The sequence below is a fragment of the Pelobates fuscus genome, chromosome 4 (assembly GCF_036172605.1).
Source record: "Pelobates fuscus isolate aPelFus1 chromosome 4, aPelFus1.pri, whole genome shotgun sequence".
Classification (NCBI taxonomy): domain Eukaryota; kingdom Metazoa; phylum Chordata; class Amphibia; order Anura; family Pelobatidae; genus Pelobates; species Pelobates fuscus.
The window spans coordinates 283797793-283811640 of NC_086320.1; the positions used below are offsets into that span (position 1 = coordinate 283797793).

General features: G+C 38.2%; 1 protein-coding gene across 1 annotated transcript in view; it reads right to left on the reverse strand.

Moving 5' to 3' along the window:
• Nucleotides 1-13848, reverse strand: part of ACAD11 (acyl-CoA dehydrogenase family member 11) — a 115515-nt gene that overhangs the window by 71748 nt on the left and 29919 nt on the right. The window contains exons 8-10 of the mRNA XM_063452159.1: nucleotides 13079-13185; nucleotides 11797-11923; nucleotides 1784-1861 (exon numbers count right to left, since the gene is read on the reverse strand). Coding sequence (XP_063308229.1) covers nucleotides 1784-1861; nucleotides 11797-11923; nucleotides 13079-13185 — 312 coding nt within the window. The remainder of the gene's footprint in view (nucleotides 1-1783; nucleotides 1862-11796; nucleotides 11924-13078; nucleotides 13186-13848) is intronic.

Here is a 13848-nt window from a genome sequence, read left to right on the forward strand (position 1 = left end):
TTGATTGCATCTGTGGATAGGTGTCTTTTATACAGGTAATGAGCTGAGATTAGGAGCACTCCCTTTAAGAGAGGGCTCCTAATCTCAGCTGGTTACCTGCATAAAAGACACCTGGGAGCCAGAAATATTGCTGATTGATAAGAGGATCAAATACTTATTTCACTCATTGACCTGCAAATCAATTTATACGTTTTTTGACATGCGTTTTTTTAAAAAAAAATTATTTTGTCTCTCACTGTTAAAATACACCTACAATTAAAATTATGGACTGATAATTTCTTTGTCAGTGGGCAAACGTTCAAAATCAGCAGGGGATCAAATAATTTTTTTCCCTCACTGTTTGTTGACTTCAAACAAATGAATTTCAGTATACTATAGCGTGAGGGGGAAGGATGCCATCTGGTGTGATTTAATTTACAGCCATTATTTGTCCACTAGTGAGTCTCTAAACTCTACAGTCCAGTCCAGCATTTGACTCTAAATTATTCTAAGATGTTTGTGGGTGGGAAGTGAGAATAACATTTGGCTAATTGAATGGGCCCAACACCTTCATGTCAAATTAACTTAATTGCATTCTATGAAGAAGTAAGTATAAATCAAGGTGTTGCAGTGTGTGTGATCTACTTGGATTTGGCCAACCGTTCGATGGGGTTCCACACAAAAGGTTAGTGTTAAAACTGGAAGAAATTTCTTGCTCTTGGGAAGACCACTGGCTTAACCCCTTAAGGACCAAACTTCTGGAATAAAAGGGAATCATGACATGTCACACATGTCATGTGTCCTTAAGGGGTTAAAGACAATACAGAGAGTTGCATTAATGGTAAATTTTCAAGCTGGACAAAAGAGGCAAGTTGTTTCCCGCAGAGTTCTAAACAATCACAATTTTCCAAATGTCTCACCAGCATGCAGCTGGAAGGAGTAACATCGGAACAATTTAGGAGATTTATTTCTTCATATCTTATATTTTTCTATCTCTCAGTGAACACTTCTGTGAGTACACTACATGGGGAGGGAGGAGGAATAATAACGGTTTATCCAATTTACCTAATAAAAGGTATACTACACTATGGAAGCCTGTGTGTTTGTGTGCTTTTTAGGTATATATACTAAACAGATGACTTTCAATACCTATTTCAAGATCCTTTAAAAATATGTTAAGTAACCTGAGGGTTACTACTTACCATTTTTGTACAACTTGAAAATCTACCATTAGTGAAAACTCTGTACTTTATATTTAAACCTATGTTCTACCGAAGATGAAACATGAATTTACCTCTGGACCAATAAGAACACTAATCTTTTGGGTGGAACCATGATGAATGCCTTGGCAAAATCCAAGTAGTGTCGTCACTGCAGCAATCAGATCTATACTTCTACTTACTTCTTCGTAGAATGCATTTAGGTTAGTTTGACCTGATTTGACATTTCTGCGTATGACATAGTTGTTCCCAAAAAATACATTCAAATACATTTCCAGCAACAGAATGCTTACAGTATCTTCAGTTTCTCTTTTTTGTACACTTTTTGTTTTTATTTAGAACTTTCTGAAGAAAGAACAATACAACAAAATTTGTACATATTTTATGGTCAAACAATTTCGTACAATCACTCTACGCTTTTGCAAGGAGTCTATACAGAGAATAAATATACCTTATTCCAAAAGGAGAGCAGAGGAAAAAAAAAAGTGAATATAAACATTTGTTATATATATTAGGGAGTGTGAAAAAGGAAGGGGAGGCTAGGGACGATCAAATTATCTGTAGGATTAATCCCTATCTGGTACCTTCAGTTTCTCAATGACCAAAGGCTTCTTCCATCTCACTGATGAGTTTTCATTTTTGATGTAATATTCCAAAACCTCCTGCAAGCACAGAAAGAGAATCCGAATAGTTAACAAAATAATGAAGACACACAGGACTATTCACAAATGAGTGAACTGCTGGGCATTGAATGTAAATGCAGAGTGAATATCCAATTTAACGCCAAAATAGACAAACTGAAACGGAATTGAAAAATTTCAATTCTGGTATTTTGACCTAAATTTTTAAATTCACTTCGAATGAATTCTCACTTTAGTAAATAACCCTGATAATATTACACAACATTTCCTTTTTCACAAAGAAAAAGGGAGTGTACCAGCGCTAATATTCTAGACAGTGACAATATAGTCCGAACAATTCTATGTATATAAGAAGCTGCTATAACACCTAAGTCTTATCTTTTGAAATAGAAACTAAAACCTTGGGTAGGTGAAGCGCTATTTAGGGTAATAGTGATGGAGATAGTGGAGAAAAAAAAAGTGTATACGTGGAAATACCTTGGGTATTCTTTATGTCTATATTCTCGGTAATGTGTTTAGTTTCTATAAGACATAAAAAACAAACCAAACATAGTGCAAACTGTATTATACAATCATGTATAAAAAGACAAGGGAGAATTCCCACTCACAATTTATGGAGCTAATGTTTAATAGCTCAATAGTAGCGCTCTTGGGGTCCGTAAAGGCGACCCTCACCCTTCTTTCATATAAATGCTCCTTGTTTCCTACAGGGATGGAGAAAGCGCATATGGTGCAATACCGTAGATCTTATATGTGAAAGATAACTGAGATGGGGAACTCACAAGCTTAGAGCCATCCAAGTCGGCTCTGATCCAAACGCTTGTGTGGTTAAGGACCACACACCTTTTTTTAAAAATAGAAGGATGATGCCAATAGCATGTAGTATAAAAAAAATTCATATACTTTATTATAAACAGTAAAGATATAAATATATAGAGAGAGACTGTGAGACTTTGGACTATTGGATTTTATGTTTTATGCCAACTTAGTATTGTTTTTTTATATATATATATATATATATATATATATATATATTTTTTTTTTTAATCTTAACACAAGCGTTTGGATCAGAGCCGACTTGGATGGCTCTAAGCTTGTGAGTACCCCATCTCAGTTATCTTTCACATATAAGATCTACGGTATTGCACCATATACGCTTTCTCAATCCCTATAGGAAACAAGGAGCATTTACATGCAAAAAGGGTGAGGGTCGCCTTTACGGACCCCAAGAGCGCTACTATTGAGCTATTATACATTAGCTCCATAAATTGTGAGTGGGAATTCTCCCTTGTCTTTTTATACATGATTGTATAAAACAGTTTGAAGATTGAAAGATATAAATTAACTGGCAAGATGGTTATGCTGAACAACTTGGAGGTCTGTGCCTACTAAGCCTTACAGTGATGTGTTATAAGGGGTAAACTTGGGAGATAGGAGATAAATGGCTCCTTTCTGTCTAGAAATCGGTACTAATGCACAGAAAAACTGACTGCTGTCTTTATTGAATCCTTAATAGCGTAGTTTGCCGATAAACAGTCTCCCTTTGCTGTAGCTATAGCCTAACCAATAAATAAATAGTATCGGTGGCTAAGGTCTGGTTACCAAAAAGCTAACAAAAAAAAAAAAAAAAAAAAACCCCATAAAGGTACATTGGCAGCAATAAAGAAATCATAGGATAAGAAGTTACAATACTGGCTAAATACAGTGTTGCAATGATCAAAAAGTGATCAGCTAAAAGTAATCCCTTCCTTTCTGATTCTACATAGGAGGTATAGATTGGAGACCAGTTCCCCTAATATCTATATAGAGGCTTGTAACCCACTCTTCTGGTATCTTGTCTAACCGAGAGCCTGTACAGTAGTCCCTAATAACCTCCCAACACCTTCGAGGGTGTTCTAATCTGTTACTGACTCTGAAATAGAGCGAATACTGCCTAATGTGCCATCACAATCGCTGTAAGGACAACACTGTGAAAGTGGAAGAAAATTACATTAACCAGTGAGGGTCTAAATACCCATAGTGTGCAAACAAGTGATAAGGTGAAAAAATAAAATAATAAGGCTAACGCCCGACGCGCGTTTCAGTGTACTCAGACACCTTCGTCAGGGGCTAAGAATTTGTCACCTGGGAAAAGCCGGGACTTTTAAATCCCCTGTGTCCAATCACCTTCGTCCGTACTTCCTCCGTGGGCCGGTCACATGACCGGAGTCCTGTGACGTTGATCATGACGCCCTGCATCATGTGACCAGAGCGTCATGTGTCCCTGTCCGCCCACGTGACTAGCCGTGGGCGGATTGGTAGGCGGGGCGAAGTGTATTTGACAGTTAGACTGATTGTGGAAAATAGCAAACGTCAATAGTGACGCCCTGCCCCACGTGACTGTCACTGGGTGGAAGCAGTGGGAGGGACTCTGTGACAAACATCGATTTTGATTGACGGCTTCTGTTGAGATAGTGCCAGTCTTCAAATAGGTATGCTCTTTGGTCATCATATTTAAATGTTAATACATTAAATTTCCTCCGTGATCCATTTGCTATATCTATTCTCGATTTATCAGTAGGAGTGGTAGACTTTGTATGGATGTTGATTGCTATGTTTTATAATTAACTTGTAGTATCACATTCTAATGTCTTCCACTTCAAAGAGTTGTAAGCTGATATTTCCCTGGAGGATTGGTATACGCAGGATAATTGTGGTAATCCTCTACGGATGTCATCCTCTATAGGGGATATAGTACAAAAATATTTATGTAGGTATAGATCAGAGGTTCATTTATAAAGGTGATGTCCAAGGATAATGCTGCACAGAGAAAATGATTGGGCACAGGTTTTTAAAAGGGATATCTGTATGTGCTAAGTGGTTAACTAATTTATTTACAGTGAATTATTTACAGTGCTGGAAAGAATATATGTTTCTATATATTCATCAAGTTGTAAGTCATTATAGATAGAGATTATGTTATAAAGGGAGTGTAGGTGAACCCTTCATTCAGTCCATTGGGGGACAGGGTTTTCAACCGGTAAATCCAGTAACACTCCCTTTTTCTAATTTGTTGGTTCCAGTTGCCCTTCCTTTGATCCTGTTTAATCAATTCAATTCCCTGAAATTTCAAGACTGTAGGGTCTCCACTATGTGCATTCTTTACATGCCTAGAGATGGGAGTCTCCATATGTCTGGTAGTTTTGACAGAATTGATATGTTCAAGGATTCTTCTTCTGAAGGGGCGGAAGGTTTTTCCCACATATGCTATTGAGCATTGGCAGGTAATCAGGTACACTAAACCTTTTGAGCTACAATTAAAAAAGGAAAGTGTGTCAAAATGCTGATTTTTGGTACTGTCGGTGAAGGTTTTTGAATCTTTCTTGGTGTATTTACATGCCTTGCACCTACCACATTTGTACGTACCTTTGAGGTTATTTGTTAGCCAATGTGTTGGTGCTTTGGGTCTCTGAAAATGGCTGTGTACCAAGGAGTCTTTAAGGTTCTTACCTCTCCTTGCTACAAGCGCTACCTGTGCTGGGATGATATCCCTCAGGTGTTCGTCCTGTTTTAACAGTGGCCAAAATCTGTGCATAATTGATCTTACACAGTTCCATCCAGCATCGTACGTGGCTATACATCTTAATTGCTTGTTGTCTTGTTCCATCAATTTCTTGCGTGGAACAGAATCCTCTCTTATTAGGCTCTCCCTGTCTACTAAGAGGGCTCTGTGATAGGCCCTTTTGAGACATTTGTTGGGATACCCCTTAGTCCTGAACATTGTTCTTAAGGCCCTGGCCCTGGTTTTAAAGTCTTATAGTCAATATCTTTGCAATTGCGCCTGAGGCGCAGATATTGTCCGATGGGGATTCCCTTTTTCTGGGGTGTTGGATGGTGACTCTTCCAGTTTAATAGGCTATTTGTGGCCGTGCTTTTCCTAAATAAATCGCTTTTGATCGTCCCGTTTGAATTGGGGATCAAGGTAAGATCTAAGAATGTCAGGTTTGGGGTTCCTACCTCAGTAGTAAATCTGAGGTTAAGGTCGTTGATGTTTAGCAACTGTACAAATTCTAGGAACTGGTCGTGTGTTCCAGTCCATACAATCACTATGTCATCTATGTATCTTTTCCAATAGTGGATGCATTGGACTAGATGGCTTTGTGGGTGAGCAAATACTATTTTTTCCTCCCACCATCCCAGGTGCAGGTTGGCATATGAGGGCGCACAAGACGTCCCCATAGCTGTTCCCTGCACCTGGTGATAGTATACCCCGTCAAATAAGAAGAAGTTGTGTGTTAGTATGAACTTGAGTAGTAGTGTAGTGAAATCACTATGTTCATATAGTTGGGTACCTCTTTGACGTAAAAAGTAGCTTGTGTGTTCTAAACCCAAGGAGTGAGGAATGGAGCTGTACAGAGATTCCACATCTAGGCTGCACAATAAAGAGTGTGGGGGCATCTGTATCTTAGTTAGCTCAGCTAGGGTCTGTTTGGTATCTCTTAAATATGATGGGAGTTGAGTAACCAATGGTTTTAGTATTTGATCAATGTAAATGCTTGCATTTTGGGTTAAATTGTTGTTTCCCGAGACTATTGGTCTCCCTGTTAAGATGTCATATTTTTTGTGTATCTTCGGGAGGCTATAGAAGGTAGCAATGCGTGGACTGTCACCTATAATGAACTCATATTCATTTCTGGAGATCACATTTTGGTTCAGTCCTATTTCAAGGATCGTTTTAAATTCTTCCTGAAATTTCTTAGTGGGGTCATTAGGGATAACTTTGTAGGTATTTACATCTGTCAATATTGTTTTAGTCATATTGGCATAGTTAGTGGTATCCATAATGACCACGTTGCCCCCTTTGTCGGATGGTTTGATTGTGATTTCCTTGTTATTTCTTAGGGAGTCTAACGCTTTCACTTCTGCAGTGGTAAGGTTTGAATTGGGTGTGAAGTCTAGATCTGACATTTTGATTTTCTCGATCTCATTGCACACAAGTTCAACGAATGTCTCTATATACTTAGCGTCTGCTAATTTGGGACAGTATCGACTTTTTTTCTTTAAATTGGTTAGTGGGGGTGAGACTGATTCTCCCCCTTCATTTTCTTCTAAGAGTCCCACTAATAGCATAGTCATTCTGTAGTCTTTAGGATCTAGTCCTAGCGTCTTTGCTTTTTTCTCCTCTGTAAGGAGATAGTTTTTGTGTAACAGAAGTTTTCGGGCAAACAGGTGGATATCTTTCACCCAGGTGAATTTATCAATGCGTGGGGTGGGTATAAAGGATAGGCCCTTGTTAAGGAGGTCCAGTTCTGTTTGTGACAACTTGTATATAGATAAGTTGATCACTTGGTTTTTATTCTCTAGAACTGGCTCTTTCGGTTGTACTGCCTCTTGGTTCTTGGTCTTAATTGGGGGCGGCCTACCCCCTGTTTTTCTAAAAAAGTCACCCCTTTTTTAAGGATGCCACCGCTCTGTTCGTCTCCAGTTGAGGTAGACGCTTGAGACTCGGGATCTGACTCACTGGTTTCGTATTCGGAGGTGGAGAACTGGTCTCTATTGACCCTCCGCCTCCTTTGGGATCTCCTGTATACGTTGCCTGTTTTGAAGTCTTTTGTATCCCTTAAGAATTTGTGGTGTTTGCGTTGTTTTATAATGGATTGGAATTTCTCCAAGTTGTTTTGTAATTTAGTTTCATTCAGACTAAACGTTGGTTCTGTTTTGAATTGTTGTACCCTTTCTACCTCTTTTTCCACCTTTTTCTCTATCTCCTTTAGCTTTTTATTTTCGTATTTACAGATAATTTCCATAAAGTTTGCTGAGCAATGTCCGGCTGCCTCTTCCCACTCTTTTACAAAGTCTTCCTCATCTAAGTGTGAGGTTGATGTTGTGGGAACTCTCAGACCTCTAGGTATTAGGCCTTTCTTTAAATAATTTTCCAGGGATGCTATTTCCCAGCTAGTTCTGATTTGTTGCTTATATAGCTGAGTTAAAGAGTTAAACCCCGCTGTTAAAGAGTAGTTTGACTCATCAGGTGGTAAGTTAACCTCAGAAAAAATAATATCAGCATCTAGACACCAATTTGAAGCATTAGGTAAGTTCGAGAGGAAACCTGCCATTTAGTCCTGGGAGTAGTATGGTAAATTTTATTGGGAAAGGAATCTCTATGGAGTCTGACCAATAACACAGAACACTCACAGTGGTAAAGCAATAATATATTCTAAAATACCTCAGCGCAGAATGCACCTGTCATGGTTGAATATATTTATTACCTGTAATGTATATTTTTTTGTATATTGTATTTTTGTAATATTGTATCCTATTGTAACAATGCAATGTTTTGTGGACCCAGGACATACTTGAAAACGAGAGAAATCTCAATGTATCCATCCAAGTAAAAAAATAAAAAAAATTAAAAAAAATTATAAATAAATAAATAATTTCAAGTGTTTTTAATGGCAGTTAGCCAGAGAACCCATGTAGTCTGGAAATTTTAAGCGTGTGGGGGCAAAACATAAACATAGTATGGGAAGTCTGTTTATTTAGTTTTCTTTGAAAAGCATGAGAGCATCCTTATAAAATGTAACCCTTTTGTGGAAGTCTATATCTTATATTTTCTATGTTCTCATGTGTACATCATTTTCACTCCACCACGGTTAGTAAGTATACTCTCCAGAAAATCAAAATCATTGTGATTGCTCCATTCCTGGGGTTAAAATTTTTTTTTTTTGGGGGGGGGGTTGTATTAATTTACATTGGCAGCATCCAGAAAATATTGTGTACACAAATATATGTACACAAACCGCATATTAGAAGTAAAGTATATTAGCAACTTTGCAGCAATTCATTATATTATCTTGTAAAGCACTATATACCGTATATACTCGAGTATAAGCTGACCCGAATATAAGCCGAGGCCCCTAATTTTACCCCAAAAAACTGGGAAAACGTATTGACTCGAGTATAAGACTAGGGTGGGAAATGCAGCAGCTACTGGTAAATTTCTAAATAAAATTAGATCCTAAAAAAATTATATTGAATATTTATTTACAGTGTGTGTGTGTATATACTGAATGCAGTGTGTGTGTATGAGTGCAGTGTGTGTATGAGTGCAGTGTGTGTGTGTGTATGAGTGCAGTGTGTGTGTATGAGTGCAGTGTGTGTGTATGAGTGCAGTGTGTATGAATGCAGTGTGTATGAATGCAGTGTATATGAGTGCAGTGTATGAGTGTAGTGTGTGTGTATAAGTGCAGTGTGTGTGTATGAGTGCAGTGTGTGTGTATGAGTGCAGTGTGTGTATGAGTGCAGTGTGTGTATGAGTGCAGTGTGAGTGTGTGTATGAGTGCAGTGTGAGTGTGTGTGATGCAGTGTGTGTGTTGCAGAGCCTTGGTGGGGGGTGGGCATTTTTATTATATATTTTTTTTAACATTATTTTAATATTTTTTTTGTTTTATTAATATTTGTGTTATTATTATTTTGTATTTTATTATTTTTAATATTACTTTATTATTTATATTTTATTATTATTTATAATTATTTTCGTCCCCCCTCCCTGCTTGCTAGCTGGCCAGGGAGGGGGGCTCTCCTTCCCTGGTAGTTCAGTGGGGGCTGCAGAGCTGTAACTTACCTATCCTGCAGCTCCTGTCAGCTCTCTCCTCCTCCGCGCCGTCCGGTCAGCTCTTCTGTGAGCTTACACTGTAAGTCTCGCGAGAGCCGCGGCTCTCGCGAGATTTACACTGGGAGCTGACCGAGGTGCTGAACGGACGGCGCAGAGGAGAAGGGAGCGAACAGGAGCTGCAGGACAGGTAAGTTACAGCTCTACAGCCCCAGTCTGTATTATGGCAATGCAAATTGCCATAATACAGACTATTGACTCGAGTATAAGCCGAGTTGGGGTTTTTCAGCACAAAAAATGTGCTGAAAAACTCGGCTTATACTCGAGTATATACGGTAACAATAACCGTGAGATATGCAATACCACAGTGCATACAATGGACATAAAATGAGTAGAAAGGATAATAGGATGGATCCCAGACTATAGTGGAAGCACCAAGGTTGCAACAGCCCCTGTGATGACTGCTTTCTGGAGTTATTTATTTATTGACATTTATGTAGCACCAACAGATTATGTAGCACCAACAGATTCTGTAGCGCTTTACAATATTATAAGAGGGGGAGATTTAAACAATAAATTAAACAATTACAAACATTTACAGGAACAATAGGTTGAAGAGGACCCTGCTCAATCGAGCTTACAGTCTAGAGGAGGTGGGGTATAAAACACAACAGGACAGGAGATAGCAATCAAACAAGGTGGAGTGAAGCAGAGCTGGAGGAGAGTAGAATGCTGTGCCTTCTAGGAGAGAGCAAGGAACAGGTATGTGAGGTAGAGGTTACTCTGGGAGGCCATAAGCTTTCCTAAAGAGATGGGTTTTAAGGAACTTCTTAAACAATTTAAGACTGGGGGAGAGCCTCATGGTGGTAGGCAGGCTATTCCAAAAGGAAAGGAGCCGCTAGTGAGAAGTCCTGCAAGCGTAAGTTGGCAGAATGGGTGCGAGCAGCAGACAGGAGGTGGTCATAGGCAGAGCGGAGAGACCGAAAAGGGGCATACGTACGGATCAGTGAAGAGATATAGGAGGGGCTAGAATTGTTCAATGCTTTAATTCAATCCAATGTAAGGACTGACAGAGGGGTGAGGTGTGAGAGGGGTGACTAAAGAGGAAAATCAGTCCGGCGGCAGCATTCATTATAGACTGTAGCAGGGCAGCACGGCTTCAGGGAAGATCAATAAAAATAATATCTGAATTTCAAAACGAGGAAATTAGGAAATGAGGAAATGGACGCAATACGGTTCGGACGAAAAGAAAATTTCTCCCGTGCCCAAGTCTAAAATTTACTTGCAATACTAATATTGTGCAATAAAGAATGTCAATATACTAGCTGAAAACACAAACACAGTTGTTTGCAAAGGTAAGCATGTTCAGGAATTTAAAGTGAACTTAAAATGTATGGCCAAAGTAGTGAAAAAAAAGTTTCCAAGTCAACTACGCTATCAGTTCAGCTACATTGGCCTTAAAATGTTAAATTTAATTAGAATTCCTGACAATTCTCACTTAAGCAAATAAACCTCCAAATAATTTAACTACATACTTGCTTATATTTAAAAGCGAACGGTCTCTTCTCTTTTTTTTTTACAACATGCTCGGTCTCTTTTTCTTTTTTTTTACAACATGCTCTTTTTTTTTTTTTTACTTTTATTAAAGATTTAGCATATGACATCACAATCCACTTCAGACAAGGCAAAGACAGGGCAAACACAGCAAACTAAGAGGAGAAATTTCTCCTATTCTCTCCATGCTGACTGTCAGATGCAAAGGGCAGAGCTTATAACAATGACTGACAAGATGATCTCGCCTGGCTGCAGGATAAAGTGTGGATTTCTACATTGAAGTTTATTTTTCACACCTCAATAACACAAATACGCATTTGTTAATAACGGGGATTAATAAACATAATATTAAAAATACTGAGAAACTACAGTTCCCCTTTAACAGTCCAGAATTAAAAAAACAAAAAGCACAGTATACAATTGCATAGTACTTTGCGCCCTCTACTGGACACTAGACAGATTTCGAGAGAAATCTGATTTGGGGAAATCAAGTTGTAGTAGTTTCATAAGTGGTCTACTGCTATACCCATATGTCCAAATTATACCCCAACAATTCTTCATATAAAAGCAGACACTGATTCACTACTCTAGATATGGAGAGTAATAAGTGGACTGTAAGGTAAAAAAAAATGGGGAAAAGCTCTGATCTGTCAGCAATCTACCCTTCCTTCTTGGAAAATCTAGACCAACAAACAAACATTACTCTACTGCTACCAGTATTATTCACATACATAAAGTAGTAGTAAACCAAAAGGTGACAAAAAAAAAAAAATGTCAATAGCTATAATAAACAGACTGCCACAGGTCTCACCTGCTGTGCTGGATATACATGCTCCTGCATGAAGCTCTTCACCTGCTCCAGCAAACGTTGTCCTTTAACACTCTGTAAAAACAGCTCTCCTGATGGTTTAGAGGTATCTAGCAAAGTAAGGTTCCCTCTAAATAAATAAATAAGAACGTACTTAAATATGCATGACACAATTTAACATCACATGATAGGTCTATGATTATAGATAGATAGAGAGAGAGAGAGAGATGATCTACTGATATACAGTTGTAATCAAAATTATTCAACTCCCATTCAAAATCGTATTTATTGTCAAATTGACAGCCTTTCAGCTGTTTGCAATGAACAAAGCAACCAAAAGCAATTGAAATGGCTCAACATAATAAATGATTCACGTTTCCACAAATTCAAGTGAAAATGCAACTTATAATGACTTTTCCCGTCTCACAATTATTCACCCCCTTCATGGCAAGCATCTTCAGTACTTAGTAGAGCACCCGTTTGATGTTATGACCTGCTGCAAAGAGATGCAAGGCCAGACACTAGTTCTGACCACGTTCCTGAGGACTGTTAACTCGTTGCAATTGACCAATCGCCTCCAGTTCAGTAATGTTATTGGGTTTGTGTGCTGCAACCTCCTTTTTTAAATCCCACCAGAGATTTTCTATGGGGTTCAAGTCAGGTGACTGTGATGCCCATTGCAGAATTTTCCAGAACTTCTTTTGCAACCAAGACTTGGCGAAATCTTAGGTATGCTTGGGATATTTGTCTTGTTGGAAGGTCCAATGTCGCCCAAGCTTCAGCTTCCTCACAGATGGCATGATGTTTTCTCCTAGAATTTCGTGATGCTCCAATAAAACCATCTTGCATTCCACACACTGCAGGTTTCAGGTGTTCAGGAATGGTTTTAGAAAGAAGACAAAGAGTTCAAGGTTTGCCTTGGCCTACAAATTCTCCATATCTCAATCCAAATGAGCATCTATGGAATGTGCTTTGACAACAAATCCAAACCATATATGCCCCACCTCGCAACTTGCAGGACTTAAAGGATCTGCTGCTGATGTCTTGATGCCAGATGATACATCCTTGTGGAGTCCACACCTCAAAGCATCAGAACTATTTTGGCAGCACGTGGGGGACATACATAATATCAGGCAGGTTGGTTTTAATGTTATAGCTGACCAATGTTTATATTCACTAGGCCATTTGATCACTTTAATTACTAAAGATATATTTACAATTTGCACAACACTTTGTTACTGTTAACCCTTTTTATGTACTTTAATTTGCTAGTAGAAAATATTACCTTTTCACTAAAGCAAGTCCATAATCTGCTATAGGTTTCACCATGGCACCATATATGCTGGCATTTTCTCCACTTGCATTGCCAATGATACACCGTGCATGAATACCCTGTTAATTAAGAAGAATGATTATACAATATATATTATAGATTGTGTTCTGTTTCATCATTAAAGTAACCATGCTGTTAGGCTTTTCAATTACCAAGAAAGACTGGAACTCAACTGCAGGTTCAACTCTTTATTATGTCACTAAAGTTGATATTTCAAAAAGATTTTGAAGGGTCTTTAATTGAAAACATAGATAGAAACTGTATCTTTAAGATCTCTTCCTAAAATTAAAATTTCACTTTGAGAATTTAAAAAAGGTACAATTTCACTTTAAATATCTTAAGAGGTTTTGCGGAAGACTTGATTACTTTGAGTAGCTGGAGATTGAATTTAAACAGTTTGGAAGGAAGTTGGAACAATTTGATTAGATGAAAAGTCACTTTAAATTCTTTGTGTGATTGGAAATTGATTGAACAAGAGATTATAAATACCAACAGTCTCTTTAAGCACTATGAAGAAATATTTCATAACTTTAGAGTCTCTGATGATGAGATGAGTGACTCTAGTGGAACTGCAGGATAGCATGTTTACTTTAAATGAAATTAGTAAGTGCAAAAAACTTGTCAATAAAGTCCTATGTTTTAGGTAGAAAGGTTCTCTTCGATTTAACCCCTTAAGGACCAAACTTCTGGAATAAAAGGGAATCATGACATGTCACACATGT